We start from the raw sequence: 17,620 nt of genomic DNA on the forward strand, positions 1-17,620 counted from the left end.
ACTAACTTTAGGGTCGAATCACTTGTAATTTAATTAACTGTCAAATTACCAAATTTATCATATCAAAATTTCAATATAACGCTAATATTGACTCGTAAATATTAAATAGTAAAATATTTACGGACCCACTCATCAAAATTAAGATTCCAAAATCCTTATTTTCAACACTACTAAAAACGGGTTGTTATAGTAACGATGGCGCCAACCAAACCAATAATCAGGTTTGCCAGTGAAAGAAAAATAACTAAACCCACAAAGGTGATCAAAGAGAACCTCTCACTAACATCAACCCAAATGAGAAAGAAGGAGAGGGGCAAGATTCTAATGCTTACTATTCCAAGAGAGAAGGAAAACAAGTGAAAAAGATAAAGAAGGGAAAAAGAGGCCAAGTGAACAATGGAGAAGAAAAAGGGCAAAGGCAAGGTTCGGATGCTTACTATGCCAAAAGAGAAGCAAAAAAAGAAAGAGAAGAGAAAAAGAGACCGGATGACAACTAACACACAATAGATTGTGCTGAGAGCTAGAACAAGAAACAATGATTTCTTGAGGTTTCTTAAGAGAGAGTTAGAGAGCAAAATGTACATGTAAAAAATTAGTTATTGAATTTGTCCATTTCTATCTAGTTGGTACCTAATTTTTTTCATCTTGTTAATGCTCGAACTTGTATTTTGTCACCTAGGTTGGTACATTTGCACTAACATTGTTTGTTTTTGTTGATGTGACTTTGATAATTAATCTGACGGTGACACATGGCAACCTCTAAATATGTCAGGTGGCAAATATAAATTATAAAAAAATAAAAAATAGTTAAAAATATATAAATTAATAAAAATTATAATTCTTTTACATCAAGAATTAACTTGAATAAATGGTTGTCTAGATACATTCAAATTCTTTTTAGATGTGTTTTCAGTAATTTTATATATTTTTAATTTTTTTGTAAAATATCAATTTCTTAGGTTATTTTTATTTTGAAAATATATATAATATAAAATTATAAATTTATGAAAATATATACAATTAAAAATATATAAAAACCTATAAAATTTTGAAAATATATAATTTATAATTTATAAAAATTAAAAATTACGAATTTATGGGAAATATATAAATATTTAAAAGAATTAAAAATTATAAAGTATATATAAATCTATAAAAGAATGGTTATGGTTGTCCAAATGACAATCATTTGTGTACATTATGTAAATTTTTTATATTTTTATTAATTTATATATTTTAATTTTTAAAATTTATATACTTTTAATTTTAGAATAATAATAAAATAACCTGTTATTTTATAAAAATTTAAAAATATATAAACTTACTAAAAAATACATCTAAAATGAATCATACTTTTATTAATTTATATATTTTAATATTTTTAACTTTTGTTTATATTTTCATGTAGCATTATCACATTGACTATCAATGTGACATTAATATAAACTAACGATATTAGTATGAATATACCAACAAAATCCCAAAAAGAAAAAATTCTAACTAAATATAAATCAACAAATTCAAAGCAAAATATATATTTACCTTAAAAAATTACAATTTTGATATTCTCAATCTAAGGTAAAAGCAAGAAATGGAAGTCTGGTTTGTGTTTTGAGCTGACCTTTCTCAACTCCAAATTACCGAAAAATATAAAAGTGGATGCATTTGGCATTCCAAGCACGAGGTTGGAATTTTTAGATGAAAATTTCGACTCCCCACTCCCCTTTGCAATAAAAACAAAATTATTAAATAAAATTGCAAATACAAGATTTTACACCCCCAACATTTGTTTAATGGGACAAGACACAGGAGTTACAGATTACAATGGAAAGAATTAAATAAAACTAAAATGCGTTTTCCAATCAGTTGATGGAACTATCCAACCTCCAAAAACAACTCGAATCCCCCCTAATCTACTTAAAAAATAATTTCAAAGGACAATTAAGAGAAGAACTAAAACCCCAAAAAAATAGAAGAAGAAAAAATATCACAATTTGGAGCAAATGACCATTTTGTGCACATTATGCTACGGTGTGGAGGATCTAGGTGGGGTTCTAGATTCCGTCGGAGTATGACCGTCGGATCCTTTTGACCGATCATCAGACGATTGTCGTAATCCATCGTCAGTTTCACCTCGATTCATATCTTCAATCATTCGTACCACTTCTTGCATGGCGGGTCTTTGATCGGGCACAGTTGATACGCAAGTCATCGCAATTTGTAACAGCTGCACCATTTCCTCTTCAATGCTATGATATCTCATTAACTCCACATCAAAAACCTCTGCAGTCCATTCCTCTCGAACCACAGATTGGACCCAACGAGGGAGATCGATCCCCTCTTCCCCTAAAGATGCTTGATTAGGTGCTTTGCCTGTTAATAATTCTAGTAATAACACTCCAAAGCTGTAAACATCGGACTCGAACGTAACTTTGCAGGTTTCAAGTATTTCAGGTGCTCGATAGCCTGCAACACGGCTAGGAGGAGTGGTGTTGCCAAAGAGTGGATTGAGACCAAAGTCGGAGATACAAGCTTTGTGGTCTGATCGTAAAAGAATGTTGGAGGATTTAATGTTGCCATGTACCAGTTTTGCTGAAACATGGAGGTGTTCTAAGCCCCTAGCCGTGCTTAATGCTATCTTCATTCGGTTGTCCCAGTCCAGCGGTGTTCGGCCTGAGCCTCTGCTGCCTGTAACATTTATCACATAATGACGCGGTTTAATTCATTACCAAACTACTAAAACACAACTGTTGTAATTTGCCAACTGGAGTGGAGGGTGCAATTTTCTTTATTAACCAAAATGTAATTAAATCTACTAATACTAAATTACATCATGCCTAATAAATATATTTATTAAAAGTTTATAAAATTCATTGTCACGGTAATTATTGAATTTTATAAAAATATAAAAAAAAAATACGATCATAAAAATAATCTCTTTTGTATATATAAAAAAGATAATTTAATCATCTTTAAACTGAATTACTGTTCGGTGGACTCAAAAATTTAAATATAAAGTAAGGTATTAAAAGTTTTTATAAATATAAAAAACATTAAATATTATTTTTATACCTTCATTATACTAAAATTTTGAATTGGAAAAGCAAACTTAAAAGTGTTTTTCCCACTGGTTTCTTGAAATGAAAGGGAAGTAAGCTAGTGATGAAGAAAGCCTTAAAAGGAACCCACAAGTGTTTTTTGATTACACTGCAAAAGGAGTCATCATTTCACCAACACCCATGTCCCCATCAATTTCACTCATTTGGAACCCTCAACACTATATGTAAATGTAATCAGAGAAGAATGAATTATGAAATGCACGTTGCATTGAAAGAAAAATCAAATTATCTAAAAAAAAAAATTAATCCTCAATATGATTTGATTTTTTAAGCATTTGCATGAAAGAGATGAAATGAAACAGAGAAGCTTACCGTGAAGCAGGGCAGATAAGCTACCATCATGCATGAAGTCGTAAACCAGCAATTTCTCGTCTATGGCGTAATAGAACGCTCTCAATGGAACCAGATTTTCATGTGTGATTTTACCCACCATTTCCATCTGCATTTCGAACTCCCTTTTACTAACCGCCACGTCTTTTAACCGTTTAACTACCACCGTCGTCCCTTCTTCTAGCACCGCCTTGTACGACGTTCCCACGCTGCCTTTTCCCAACACTTCCGCCGATGCCCTCAACAAATCCTCCAAATCGAAACTGTAAATCCCGCCTTCAAAGAACACCAACTTGTTTCTTTCCCCTTCTGTGGACGACCCTCCGATTATTTCATCTTTTGAAGACGAAGTTCCCGCCTCCGCTGACGGAACATCTCGTGTTGTCATCGGCGTAAAAGGCTTCTGCTGCTTCGGAGGCCGTCGTGTCCGTTTACAGAGGCAAAGAATGAGGACTAATAATAACAATAGTGCTACAATTGCAGACCCCACGGCAATGCCAATAATGGCGCCGGTGGAAAGCTCCCTGGACTTCCTACTGGAAGTTGTAGGGGGAATGGGCTCGGACGGAGATGGAGCCGGAGAAGGGGAAAATGGGTTACAAGGAGGTAGTGGGCCTCCACAAAGACCGAGGTTCCCGGCAAATGATGATTCACGGAATTTAGAAAACGAGCCGGGAATTGAACCGTTAAGGTTGTTATTAGAAACATTGAAATCATCTAAACCGTCGGTGTTGATGGTCGGGAGAGAACCGGAAAACTTGTTGTTTTGCAAGAAGAGCCGGGTCAATTGTGTTAAATTGTTGACGGCGAAAGGGATTGGACCGGTGAAATTGTTAGAAGAAATATCGAGCCGTATCAAACGAGTCAAACGAGTCAGACTAGGAGGGAAGGGGCCGGTGAACTCATTATATTGCAAATAAAGGCTACGGAGGAGAGTGAGGTTGGAGAAGTCGGCAGGGATGGGACCAGATAAACGGTTGGCTCGTAGACTTAAAACTCGGAGTTGGTTTAACCTACCGACTGTGTTGGGAGGAATAGAACCGACGAGGCCCACACCTGGGAGACGAAGAGTGTAGACGAAAGAGCGGTTGGCATCGCATTCGACACCGACCCAGTCGCAGGCTGAGGTGGATGAGTTCCATTGAACCCGATTCTCGTGTTTGGTCTGTGAAAGGAAAGCAAGGAGAGCTTGCTTGTCTTCAACTGGTTCCGAGCTTACTCCCAAACTTAGCACCAGGACTGAAAGTAAAAAAACACAGACAAAATTCATTACCATTTTGGGATTTGAATTGAAAAATGAGGGGGAAATGCTGCTGTACTAAGCCGTTCGTTTTGGTCGGCTGCTTGCAAGAAGCGGAAATAATTTCCGGTGAGAAGCCATAAAAGAAAGAGAAATGAGACAGAGTAGGGGATCACGAGTTTATAAGGTTGAAACAGAAATAAACCCGAGTTAAAACTGAAGGGGAGAGAGAGAGAGTCTGGAGTTGGATCGGCAGCCTTTTATTTTTACTTTCCATATATTGCCCCACCCATTCCCGCTCCTCCTTGAAATATAATTTTATTAAAATTTATAAAATTATAAAAAAAATCAAATTTTAATAATTTTTATATAAAATAAATAATCAAGCTATAATGAATTTTTATATTATTTTAATATTAAATAACATTAATATAACTTATTTTAAATTAATCAAATATATTTTATAGTTACATTAGTTTTTCAATTTATTAATGATTGTTTGAAGAAATTCATTATAAATTTTAAACAAAAATTAATATTATAAAAATATTATAAATTTAATATGCGCATTAACTAAGTTGATACTTTTTCCTGATATTTCACTCAACACCTTTAGATTTAAGGTAGTAGCGAATTGAATATTGGCATGTGTCTTAATAATAATAACAATTCTTTTTAAAAGAAAGGAAAAAAGTAAATTTATTTTTAAAAATTTAAAATTAATAATTTAAAATAATAATATTTTTTAAATTCCAAGTTTTTATAATATAAATTCCATGTTTTTAAATAAATTCGAGTGGGAGATAAAAGTCATATTAACACAATCTAAAATGTTCTTAAATTGATAATTAAACAAAATTTTGATTAATTAGAGAATTAATAAAACTTTCTCGAGCATAATTAAAATTCAAGTATAAACTATTTGGTATTTTGGTTAAATATATAAAATTGCATTTTAAATTTTTGTACCGTTAAATATTTAAATATTTAAAATGACTATAAAATTTTATTTTAAAACCTCGAATTAACTTTAGAAAATATTTTTATATTATTATTTGAAATTATAAATATATATATAATTGCTAGAAATATATGTATAGAATGAACTTGAATAACCATTTGCTAAAGTTTATTGTACATGTGAAATAAAAAATTGCTAAAATTCAACAAAAATTCAAAAACTAAAATTTTCTAAAACACCTAGAATTTATTTTAAAATAAATTATATATTATTATTTGAAATTATAAAAAATATAAAATTACCGTAAATACATGTTCATAATAAACTTAGACAAAATGTTGTCCAAATTCAAATGAGTCTAGACAGTTGTTTGTGTATCAATTAAAAAGATTCTTAATATCTTAATATTTTTAAGAACAAAATTTTATTAAATTTTGAGACATGTGACAGCATTCTATTGACTATGAGGACAAAATCTAACTGTGTTAGTCGGGTATCAATAAAATGTACCAACATGGTTAAGGGTTTCGAAGTGTAGGCACTAGATAAGTTCACAAAAAAGTTTTGGTACTAAATAAGTGCAATTTGCCAAGTTTAGGGGCCACAATATATCTTAGGCTTAAATGTCAAAAAAGTCCTTCAAAAATGATTTTTAAAAAATCTATTGAGCCCCCTAACCGAAAGTGCACCAAATTAAGCCCTTTGAAGTTATTTTTTTGTCCAAGCCTTTGACGAGCCATTAACTTGGCGTTGACTCAGCAAAGTTGGACACATGTCGAGTTATGAATAGTACATGTGTTATTATGACGTGGAAATAATTTGAACAAGTGGAAAGAGCATTTTTGACACGTGGATTTAAGAAGAAGAACCATGATTTAAGGGTTAAAATTTTGGGTTTAGGGGTCACCAACCTCATCAAATCCCTAATCTAATAAAGAAGCGCAAAACAAGACAAAGGCAACACATTTTCAATCAGAAACGAATAAAGTAGACAACACTTGTGCTATTAACCTCTATAAGCATAAAAAAAATCAAACCATCATGCATAAATCTCCCTCAAACTAAAGAGAAATAAATCATCACAATAATGAACCCAAAACTCATATACCTGCTAGAGGTGCTCATGGGCCGGGCCAGGCCTATAAAAAATTTTGGCCCGGGCCCGGCCCGAAATATGGGCCTGTAATTTTGCCCAGGCCCGACCCGAGAAAAAAATCATAAGCCCGGGCCCGGCCTGGCCCATTTTTTATTAAAATACCAAAAATTTATTTTTAAAAATTAAAAAAAAAGTATTTTAAAATTATTTTAAAATTAAAAAAAGTATTTTAAAAATATTTTTAAAATATTTTAAAATTAAAAAAAGTATTTTAAAAATATTTTAAAATTAAAAAATTTTAAAAAATAAATATATTTATTATATCGGGCCGAGCTCGGCCAAAAAGTTGTGCTCGAGGTCTGCCCGTTTTCTAAACGGGCCTCGTTTTTTTGCTCAAGCCCATATTTCGGGCCTATATTTTTACCCAAACCCTCCCATATTTCAGGCAAGCCATCGGGCCGGGCCGGGTCGGGCCGCCCGGCCCATGAGCACCTCTAATACCTGCTAATCCTTTCTCAGCAACAAGCATATATCAATCCTAAACCACAATTGAAGTGAATGACTCAATGTTAGGATTCGATATGATTAACAATTCCTCTCAATTCAAGATCGGGGCTAATTCAATTTCAGTGTTCATTTGAAGTATTTTAGGGTTCGATTAAACTAAGGCAACTACTTTGCTTCGATACCAGAATCTTAAGTTTCGATTGAAGAGACTTTGGGTGGGTTTTGAATCAATACTTGATTTAGGGTTTCAAAAATAATGAGTTTTGAGTGTTAGCTTAAGAAATTCATATGTATTGACAATTAGGATTCTTAGGAGTTTTTACTTTTGCTCTCAAGATTTTGATTTTGATTTTTTGAAGAATATAAAGCTCTCAATCCTCTTCCTCCACTAGCAGGTTTTTTCAGAAAACTCCATTTATTCTAGTGTGGATGGCAGGCAGGCCTACATTTCTTGGTTTCAATAGGACTCTTTACGAGCGTTGTTTCTATCTACTTTTATCTAAAAATAATCAAGTTATTAATGATTGGACGAAACCAAGAAATAACCCCTCACGTGCGAAATTATAGAAGATCCCCTTTAAGATCAAACAATTCCATCGAATTGAGTATGATTGTATGTGTGATAGCTTCTACTATACCAGGAATACCAATGAACCCGATTATTGCAATTGCTCAGGTTACCCTTTTTTAGTTTAGCTTCTAGTTAGCTTCTAGAATCTATTTCTTAGTTCAAGGTCCCTCTTTACTAACTGGAATCAAAGAATTAGTAGATCTGTTCCGCCCAAAATGGGAATGGGCTGAGGTTATGAACTTATAATCTATAATCTGATTATCGAGTCGATTCCATGATTATAAGTTCGTTCCATACCGAAGATTTTGTTTCAAATTAGATTTTCTTTTATTAATTAATGTTTTTTCTAACTTAATAAATACAATTCATTTTTTTTATTTTCCATGCCATTAAAATTCTTTTATTCAATTTTCATGTTATTAAAATTTTACTTTAATAAAATAACACGTGTATCATTCATAACGCAACACGTGTCCGACTTTGTTGAGTCAACGTCAAGTTAACGACCCATAAAAGGCTTGGACGGAAAATTAGTTTCAAGGGGCTCAATTGGATGCACTTTTTTCGTTGAGGGGCTCAAATGATTTTTTTAATTATTTTCGGATGGATTTTTTGGCATTTAAGCCTATATATTAACCCATTTAAATTTTGTCTCACAAATTTGGTCGTTTGTACTTAATTGAGTACCTAAACTTAGAACATGTCACATGCTTTAATATCTTCTTTATAACACCGTTATAATGAGATGGCGTGACATTGACAACGAATAATACAATGTCACATGCCAACTTCAATTATGACGAGCAACAAGCATGAATAAAAAATGGGTTATAATGTAAATTTGCCACATTATTGAAGTGAATATTGATATTTGTCACTATATTTTATTTTGATTTATATTTATCATTATACTTTAAGAATATAAATAAATTACCACTCAACTTTTTATGTGATTGAACTTTGCCATTAAAATTTGAATTTTTAAAATTAAACTTTACCACCAACTTTGATTTTTAAATTAAAATTTACCATCAATTTAAAAAGATTAAATTTACCCTTTAATATCATTTATACTTATTATTTCTATAAATAGACTTTAGAGAAATATTGTAAATATTTAAGATGACATGATGCACAATTTTCAGGGATTTTATTTATTTATTTAATGTTTCATATTTAGAATATTTTTTTGTTAGTTAATTTGAGATTAATCATAATTATTTTAATTAACTTCAATCTTAGTTCGTTGGTTGGTTCTTTGGACTAAGAAGCAGATAGCCCAAAGATAAAGAAAAAGGAACAACATGGGAGAGGATTCAAATTTGTGCCTCTAATCCTTTAGGATTCTTCATTACCCGCTCACTTGACGTAAAAACTTAAGCATTTGAGCTCACGCCTTAAGTTCAATATTCGTTAAGGCTACTCATATATTTCTACTATCACACGCCATGAAATGTATAGCTTGTTTATTCCATCCCATATGTTTTCTCCCCTTGAGTTTTGGTAATCTTGTGAAAGAATAAATAAATAAAAAACCCCTATGTTTTTGAGGTTTCTTTTAAACTAGTTTTTTTAGTTGTATTATGCATGATATTTCGATGATTAAAGATTTTATTATTAAATTATTTTTATTAAATATGTTTGAATTTTGATTAAAATTGTGATAAAGAGTGTTGTTAACCTACTATTGTTGATTAAAGGGAAATTTGATAGGATCTAATTGGGTCTCATTAACCTGCTATTGTTGAATGATTGGGTTTTAAATTTTAAATTGTATTATTTATTAGAGCATCATAAGACTACAGTTGTAACACCCCTTACCTGCGTGAACTCAAGCAACAAATGTTACATTTAACACTGAATATGCATTTATGATTTTAAACACTTTTAATAATAATTTCAATAACTTATTACATTTTTAGGAACTTAATTAGGCTATTAATCAAGCTTAAATTGCATATAAATTTTGTTTCAGGTATTATTTAATTCGAATAAAAAATTTCAGTCGCAGGTCAATATGTCTCAAGACCAAGGCTTACATATCTCGAGACATTGCCATGGCACTGTAGAAGTTTAGCTTCGTTGTTGCCCTATCTTGAGACAAAGTCCTTTATGTCTCGAGACATGGCTTAGTTACTTTAGATTTTTAGGTTCAAAGTTTGTATGTCTCGAGACACACTTCACATGTCTCGAGACCTGGGATAGGGGACCTAAAAATTCTATTTACAAACACATCCAAACCATACCAAAATCATTCATAATCATTCCAAACACAAACCATAACTCACACCAAATAATATTTGATATTTACTTACCAAAACACATCAAACACAAGGGTGGGAATCAATTAGTTCCCAATTTACTTGTATAAACATTCACCTAAGTACATGTCATATACTTAAAATAAAATAGTGCTTAAAACAAAATAGTGGAGATAACATACTCTTCTCCAATCTCATAGGATGTGATAAGATGCGATGAGACTGACCCTCAACAAATCCTCACTTCATGTTTTTACCTACGGCTTAGAAATAATGCGTTAAGCTTATGAAAGCTTAGTAAGTACAACGAGAATTAAACGTACCTTTTATTAAATAAATGAAAACACAGTTCAATAGCATTGTAACAAATAAGTATATAATAATTTAGTATTAGAATTTGCATACTATAACTCAATCATTATAATTCCTTTCATTATCATTCCATCACTAACACATAATCTTGTCATATTATTCTTAGCTTTTTTTTTTCTTTTATTATTCAACGAAGGCCCAACGTAGGCTTAACAGAACACGTAGGATATACAGAAATAGTACATGGATGCACCGAAGTGCTATAACAGAACAGAATAGCACTGGAGTGCCATGTTAGAATAGAATATCACCGAAGTGCTTGATCAAAACAAAGTGGCACTGAAGTGCAATGTCAGAACAAAGAGCATGCTAAGTATTTTCTAATAGCATGTCATCTATATCCCACTAGTTCTCATCATGTTTACTTGGGCAATTATATTAGAATCAACTTCATTTTCACATTTCGGAATAGAATTTTTATATTTTGAATTTAGTTCAATTTAGTCCTTATTGTAAGAACTCAACAAACAGAATAATTGAATTTATTTGACACATGGAACATAACTCACTATCTTATAAATTTTCATAGCCACCTTAGGTTCGAAAAGACTACATGCCTACCTAACAGGTACTTGGAGAATAGTACATTTGCCTATAATTTGTCCTTTTCATGTATAAGTCTCCAAGCTAGTTTCATGATTTGAGCTTGGTTATGGTATTTCATAACTCTTAGACCTAGCCCTCCATTACACTTTGCTTGGGTGATTTTATCCTAGCTTATACGATGAATCTTTCTAGCTTCCTCACTTTCCCCCTCAAAGAAAGTTTCAATGGATTCGGTCCAATTGGTCTCAGATGCTCCTAGGAGGAGGCGACACTACATAAAGTCAAGATAGCAATGATCGTTCCTTGGATAAGAACAAGTCTTTTGGTGGGAGAGAGAATATCAACCTTCCATGAGCTTAGCTTACCTCATATTCTACTGATGATAAACTCGTAATCTTTGCTTGAAGTCGTTTTGAGTGGATAAGTAACCCAAGATATCTACTCAAATCGGTGATTTCTTTAATATAGAGAGCATCCATCCCCAAGATTTTGGAGCACCTTCAATTCTAGGAGAGAACATAACCCTTGATTTCTAAAAGATGATACTTTACCCCGGTTGTTCATTTCCCAAGTCTCTTTGATGGCATTCATAGACTTTCTAACAACTTTCACAAACAAAACCACATCATCCATAAAGAAAAGGTGTGACAATATTGTCAGATGTAATTTCAGCGATAGTTATTGTTTCTTTTTCTTTTTTTTCATGTATCACTCATTTATCTTGACAAAGTAATAAATAAATTGTAATTACTCGATGTCTTGCTTTTTAGGTGCAACTTTAGAGTTCTTTGGATTTCACTGATTACTAGAAGATATGGTCATTCCAACATGATATTTCAATTAAAAGAACATATTGGAATGCCCACGATCTTCTTTTATACATGTATAAACAAAGCACTGGTTTATAAATATTTTATCAATTTGTAAATCTTTTATCAAGTAAAAGTGAAAAAGCTTTCTTTCTTTCTTTCTTTGGGTACAACTAATGTCAAAAACTTGTTCATTATGCATAGCTTGGTAGTTTATTCGAACTACAAATCCATACAAGGAAGATAGAATTGAGAGCATTAATTTAAATTTTCATTACCTTTTTAAAATTGTGGGATATCAATTTATTATTTGTAACTTTATATTATGTTAAAATTTATATAAATATAATGCTTCAAACATAATCATAACACAAAAATATTGCAATTCATAAATTATCCTTTCAATTGTGGGATCCTAAAGCAGAGGCTTCTCTCCTTCAGCATGTGCTACAACTTTTTTCTTTCTCATTCTTTTAAAGGGCAAAAAATTTTGTAGGACAACATTTTTCCGGTGACCATTTCCCATAAAAGAATTTGGTTCACTGGTTGGCATGTGGCATGGCCAAAGAATCATAGCCCACCATTTTTTATTTCTTACTAGTACGGTTGCTGCCACACTTCGCATTACTTATTTATTATTAAATTATAAAATAAAAATTTTAAAGTCATAATATGCTCGAAGTTATTGTATTCTGAGATTTAATTTTTATACTTTTAATTTCAGAAAATTACTTTTAAATTTTAAAATTTAAGTCTATTTGTTAACACCATTAAAATTTTTATAGACTAGTTTAGAAAAAGTTTGATTGATATCTAGTCGAAAGAAGAAGAAGAAGAAGAAATATTATATATATTATGTCATGCTATTGAGTGATTCCTTAATTTTGTTAGTGTGATATTTTGAAATTAAAAAAATACTCCTCTGGTATCCATGAAACCAAATTTAATAGGAATTTTAATGATGTTAACAATTCTTAAAAAATCAGCTCGACATTTTAATCAAAACAAAATATTTAGACTAACTAATGACACTATAAAAGTTGAGGCATCAAATTATGTCAAAATTAAAGTATAGAGATTAAATCTCAAATTTGTGCGAAATATGGGGAGCAAAACTAAAATTTAGCTATTCTTATATAATCTTTAAAAAGTTGATGGATTAGAACTGAAATTTAGCCATAGTTTTCTATGACAATAGAAAAGAAAAAAGAATGGATATGTGTCTAAATTATGTCAAAATTAAAGTATAGAGATTAAATCTCAAATTTAAGCTAAATATAGGAGCAAAATGAAATTTAGCCATTCTTATATCATCTTTAAAAATTTGATGGATTAGAATTGAAATTTAGCCATAATTTTCTATGTCAAAAGAAAAGGAAAAAAAGAATGGCCATGTGTCTAAATTATGTCAAAATTAAAGTATAGAGATTAAATCTTAAATTTGAGCAAAATACAGAGATCAAAATTAAAATTTAACCATACTTATATAATCTTAAAAAAGTAGAGGATTAGAACTAAAATTTAGCCACTATTTTTTATGTCAAAAGAAAAGAAAAAGAATGGACAAGTATAGAAATTAAATATCAAATTTGAGTGAAATATAAGAATTAAAATTAAAATTTAACCATTCTTATATAATTCTAAAAATAGAAGGGTTAAAACTAAAATTTAACCATTATTTTAACATGTAAAAAAGGAATCGACAGACGACAGGTGTCTTTCAAGATAGGCCTTCGTTTTATATATAGTAATATAGATTTTATTTTATTATCTTACCAAGAGTGTGGTTGGTTTTAGCATGGTTTTAAAAAGTCATTTGAAAAAAATTTCGAAAAATTAAATTTAAAATTTAAGTTTTTAGTACTGGCGTGAAAAATAACTTTAAAAATAAAATGTTCATTTCAAACATGATTTGTAATGTAAAGTATATGCATTTAAATAATGTTTAAATTCATTAATACTATGATATTTCAATAAAAATAATTTATTTTAACTCATTATTAATATTTTTATATATAATATATATTTTAAATCTTTAAAAGTAATTAATATTAATTATCTGTAAAATTAATTTGAATATACATAAATTATATTTTAAATATTAAAATACAACCATTACAAACTTAAATATACAATGTGATAAATTTCAACGTGGGAATAATTATATACCCAATATAAAATTATAAAAAACATTAAATTATAAATAAGGGTTAAAATATTATTTGACTTTAAAAGGATATGTTTAACCCTTAAATTAATCTTATCAAAGATGAAGTTATAGTTAGCAGAAAAGGGAAGGATTACATTATAGTAACATGTGTGGCATTTTTAATAGAGAAATTATTTCACTACTCTCTTCAAATTGGTTTGAATTAAGTCTACTAGTCTTCAACACAAAGTATACCTATCACCTAAAGATGACCAACTGACATCTATGGTATAAAAAGGTATAGGCTTGTTTTCATGATTGGATTAATCAGCAAGATTTTGAGTGATTTATGTAACAGGGATAACATGTACAGATGTAAAGTGCCTAAAAGTGGACGGTCGGACCACCTTCTTAATTTTTTAAATCTTATATTCACATGTATTCATCTTACCTTTTTTTATGATTTCATGGTAAAACATAGTTTAAAAACATTAAAGTTGTATTCTATAAGCACACGAAAGTAGTAATTTTTTTTTAATATTTTGATAAATCTAGAAAAATATATGTACATTAGTTTAATTTTATCATCTCAATTAAAATTATATTTAATTTACATATTATTTTTTATAATTTTATTATATAAATATTTTTATACACGTATCACGAGTATGTCATTATTTAGTAATATTTTTTTATTTTTTTATATAAACTATTTAAATAAAACAACTCAGATGAAACCCAAGATTGAAGAATGTGTAGATAAATGTTGATACCCAAATGGCCCCAAATGGATGATCATCTTGGATCTCCTGACCATCCATGTTCACTTTATACCCAGCCGAATCTTGCATATCCCGCTTATTTTATTTTCCCACTAAACACGTGGGGTACCAACCTAACTCTTCTTATATCCTCCTCCTTGCTTCTAATTACATGAACACCATAATGAAGTTTTACTTATGAAGCATCAAAACCTGACTTTGTTGCTTTCATGTTGGGAATTAATTTGAATAAACAATGAAAAAAATAGAGAAGATTAACCACACAAATTTATATGATTTTTTTTTCTGATTGATATGATTAAGAAGAAAAAAAAATCACGGGTAAAATATGTTTCAACTTTTCATTAATGAACAAAACAAACAAGAATATAAGATAAAGAAGAAATTGACCTAAATGTACAAATCTCTAATCTCGAAAACAAAACCCTCTCTCATATATAAAGTTCTCTTCTTCTTTTTTCACCACCTCTATTAGGGTTATAATGGCCCTTTAAATAGGCAAAGATTAGAAGGTTAATATGACTAAAATATTCTTAAAGTAATTAGAGTTCGTCTAGAAGAAAAAATCCTGCTTGACTGTCAAAATGCGGCTACGTTATTTGAGAAATACGTTGCATTGTTGCGGCGTCACATGCTTCATCGTCACGACATCGCTTCTATTTTTCAAAAGGTTGCATCTGTCTTCAGCATTGCAACATGGACAGACAACAATAAATGCAAAGTGTTCAAAAAATATGAGACACACCCTACATTTCATAATATTGAACTATCCACGGAATAATATATCAATATCATACAGATCAGAGGTGGATTTAGGGGGGTTGGTAGGGGCCCAACTTCCCTTAAAATGGTAAAATTTTCAATTTAACCTTTTGAATTTTTGAAAATTTTAAATTAGTAAAGGTAAAATTATATTTTGACCTAAAATAATAAAAATGTGATTTAATCATCTAAAAATTATAAATATATAGACAATTTAATTTCGATCCTTAATTTTTTTTAATTTTCAAATGGCTGATACTTATTAAGGACGGTTGATGGGGATTTTGGTGACATTCTAAGTTGATTGAGATTATTATATCCTTTTGTACGTCAATGTCACCCCAATTATTTCTTGCAAATATTATCTTTCAATTCCTCAATCAATTGAAATGGTTGCAGGATTAATTCATGTGCTATAATTTTTCAATTCCCATAAAAAATTCCAACCTTCTTAAGGGTTAATGTAATTTTTTTTTACCCTTAAATTGATAATTATGTTTTTTTGTTTTTTATTCACTTTAATACTTGAATTTAGTAATTAAGTTCATTTTGATTGTTAAATTTGAAAAATATAAATCTTTAGCAAACAAAAAAATTTGGCCTTTGACAGATCTAACATCATTGTTATATTTCGTCACGTTTCGAGAGCTCAAAATAAGATTATCAATCATATGATCAAAATAGTTTTAAGTGAATTGAATACAATACAATTATTTGGGGAGCCCTCAGATTTAGTATGGAATATATTGATAGCTGAGCATAATATTGTTTGTCTGTGTCATTAGTACTTTAAGAATGTAATCGTTTTGTAATGTTTTTTCTATCAAAGAAAATATAGGGATTAGCACATTGAGTCGCATTATCAATATTTGTCATAATTTAAATCTTGCTTGTAACCATTATCTGTTGGAGAGTGCATCGCTGTGATCCACACGCTGGAACAGAAGAGAAAGCCCTCCTGAGACCAAAAGAAGAAAGCGAAAACACAAGAAAAAGCCTCTTGTTTTGTTTTTTAGAAAAAAAGGTATAATTACAAAAAAGGAGAAAGAAGGCCATGGAAGTCAGAAATCGAAAATGCTTACTCAATGGAAAGACAAATGAATAATTGAAAAGCCAGGCCTCCACTGTTTTATGTCCTTCAAAGCCTGCCATGAATTGATAATGCAGCAGAGCCAGAGCAAGCAATGGAAGAGGATGACTCCTAGCACAAGGAGGCCAAAAATTCATTTCTTCCAAAAGGGATGGTAACCAGCACAAGTACCGTGTGGGAATGCATGGCAATAGGAGGTTTGTTCTTGTTATCAGCATCGCTGCATGGGCCCTGGGACTAATCAAAACCCAGAAACTATTTGGGCAACTTGACATGAATCTGCAAACAACCATAAATATTTGTAGAGTTAAAGCCAGAATGGTATTTGCCCATATCTATCCTTTTTTCTTTCTTGCTCTCTTCACTTACCCTTAAGTTGTCTAGTCTTATCAGTTAACCTGAGCTCTCCACTGTGTTAGTTTTCGGCTTTATTGATCTGAAAGCATGGTCCAAACCAAACAATAAAAGTTAAGGCCTGGCTGTTGAGCTTTGACAACTCATGTATTATTTGTATTTGTAATTATTTATCACTATTTTAGGCGTAATATTTAATTTTGCCCTTTTTTTTTTATCATTTGGATAGGTGGTGAGATTAACTTTAATGAGATTAAAATAAGGCTTCATTTGTTTGCCAGTAAAATATTTTCTGTAAAATGATTTCTGGAAAATAATTTACTTTTTTGGAAATGATTTACTTTTCTGGTGTTTGGATGAATCTGTGTAAAATATTTTCTGTTGTTTGGCAAATTTCCGAAAATATTTTCTAGAAAAATTGTTTTACTTATATTAATAAATTTATATTTTAAATTTTTTACATATATTGCAATGATTTATTTATAAATAAATAAATTAAATTAAATATATAATAATATTCAATTATTAAGCTAGAATATTAACCGTCATAAACTGAAAACAACCAAAGTCAAATAAATTATTTGTAATCGTGTTATAAAAAAATAAAAAAACAAGGATTGAATAATTATAAATTAGCTTTCAAACCACAAGTAATACTAGAAATTCATAAT

General features: G+C 30.4%; 1 protein-coding gene across 1 annotated transcript; it reads right to left on the minus strand.

Moving 5' to 3' along the window:
- Positions 1-1,724: 1,724 nt before the first annotated feature.
- On the minus strand, positions 1,725-4,936 carry LOC105774193 (probable inactive receptor kinase At2g26730). Its single transcript, XM_012596587.2, has 2 exons — positions 3,432-4,936; positions 1,725-2,688 (listed from the first exon to the last, which is right to left on the minus strand). The coding sequence occupies exons 1-2, from the start codon at positions 4,723-4,725 to the stop codon at positions 2,027-2,029; spliced, it is 1,956 nt and encodes a 651-aa protein (XP_012452041.1). The 5' UTR covers positions 4,726-4,936; the 3' UTR covers positions 1,725-2,026.
- Between the last annotated feature and the right edge of the window lie 12,684 nt (positions 4,937-17,620).

This window comes from Gossypium raimondii, chromosome 6, assembly GCF_025698545.1.
Source record: "Gossypium raimondii isolate GPD5lz chromosome 6, ASM2569854v1, whole genome shotgun sequence".
Lineage (NCBI taxonomy): Eukaryota > Viridiplantae > Streptophyta > Magnoliopsida > Malvales > Malvaceae > Gossypium > Gossypium raimondii.

Bases quoted from the DNA above. Each gene is read 5' to 3' on its own strand.
- LOC105774193 (XM_012596587.2), bottom strand. From the start codon at position 4,725: ATGGTAATGAATTTTGTCTGTGTTTTTTTACTTTCAGTCCTGGTGCTA. The intron at 2,689-3,431 runs GTAAGCTTCTCT...TAAATGTTACAG, and splicing joins CTTATCTGCCCTGCTTCACG to GCAGCAGAGGCTCAGGCCGA.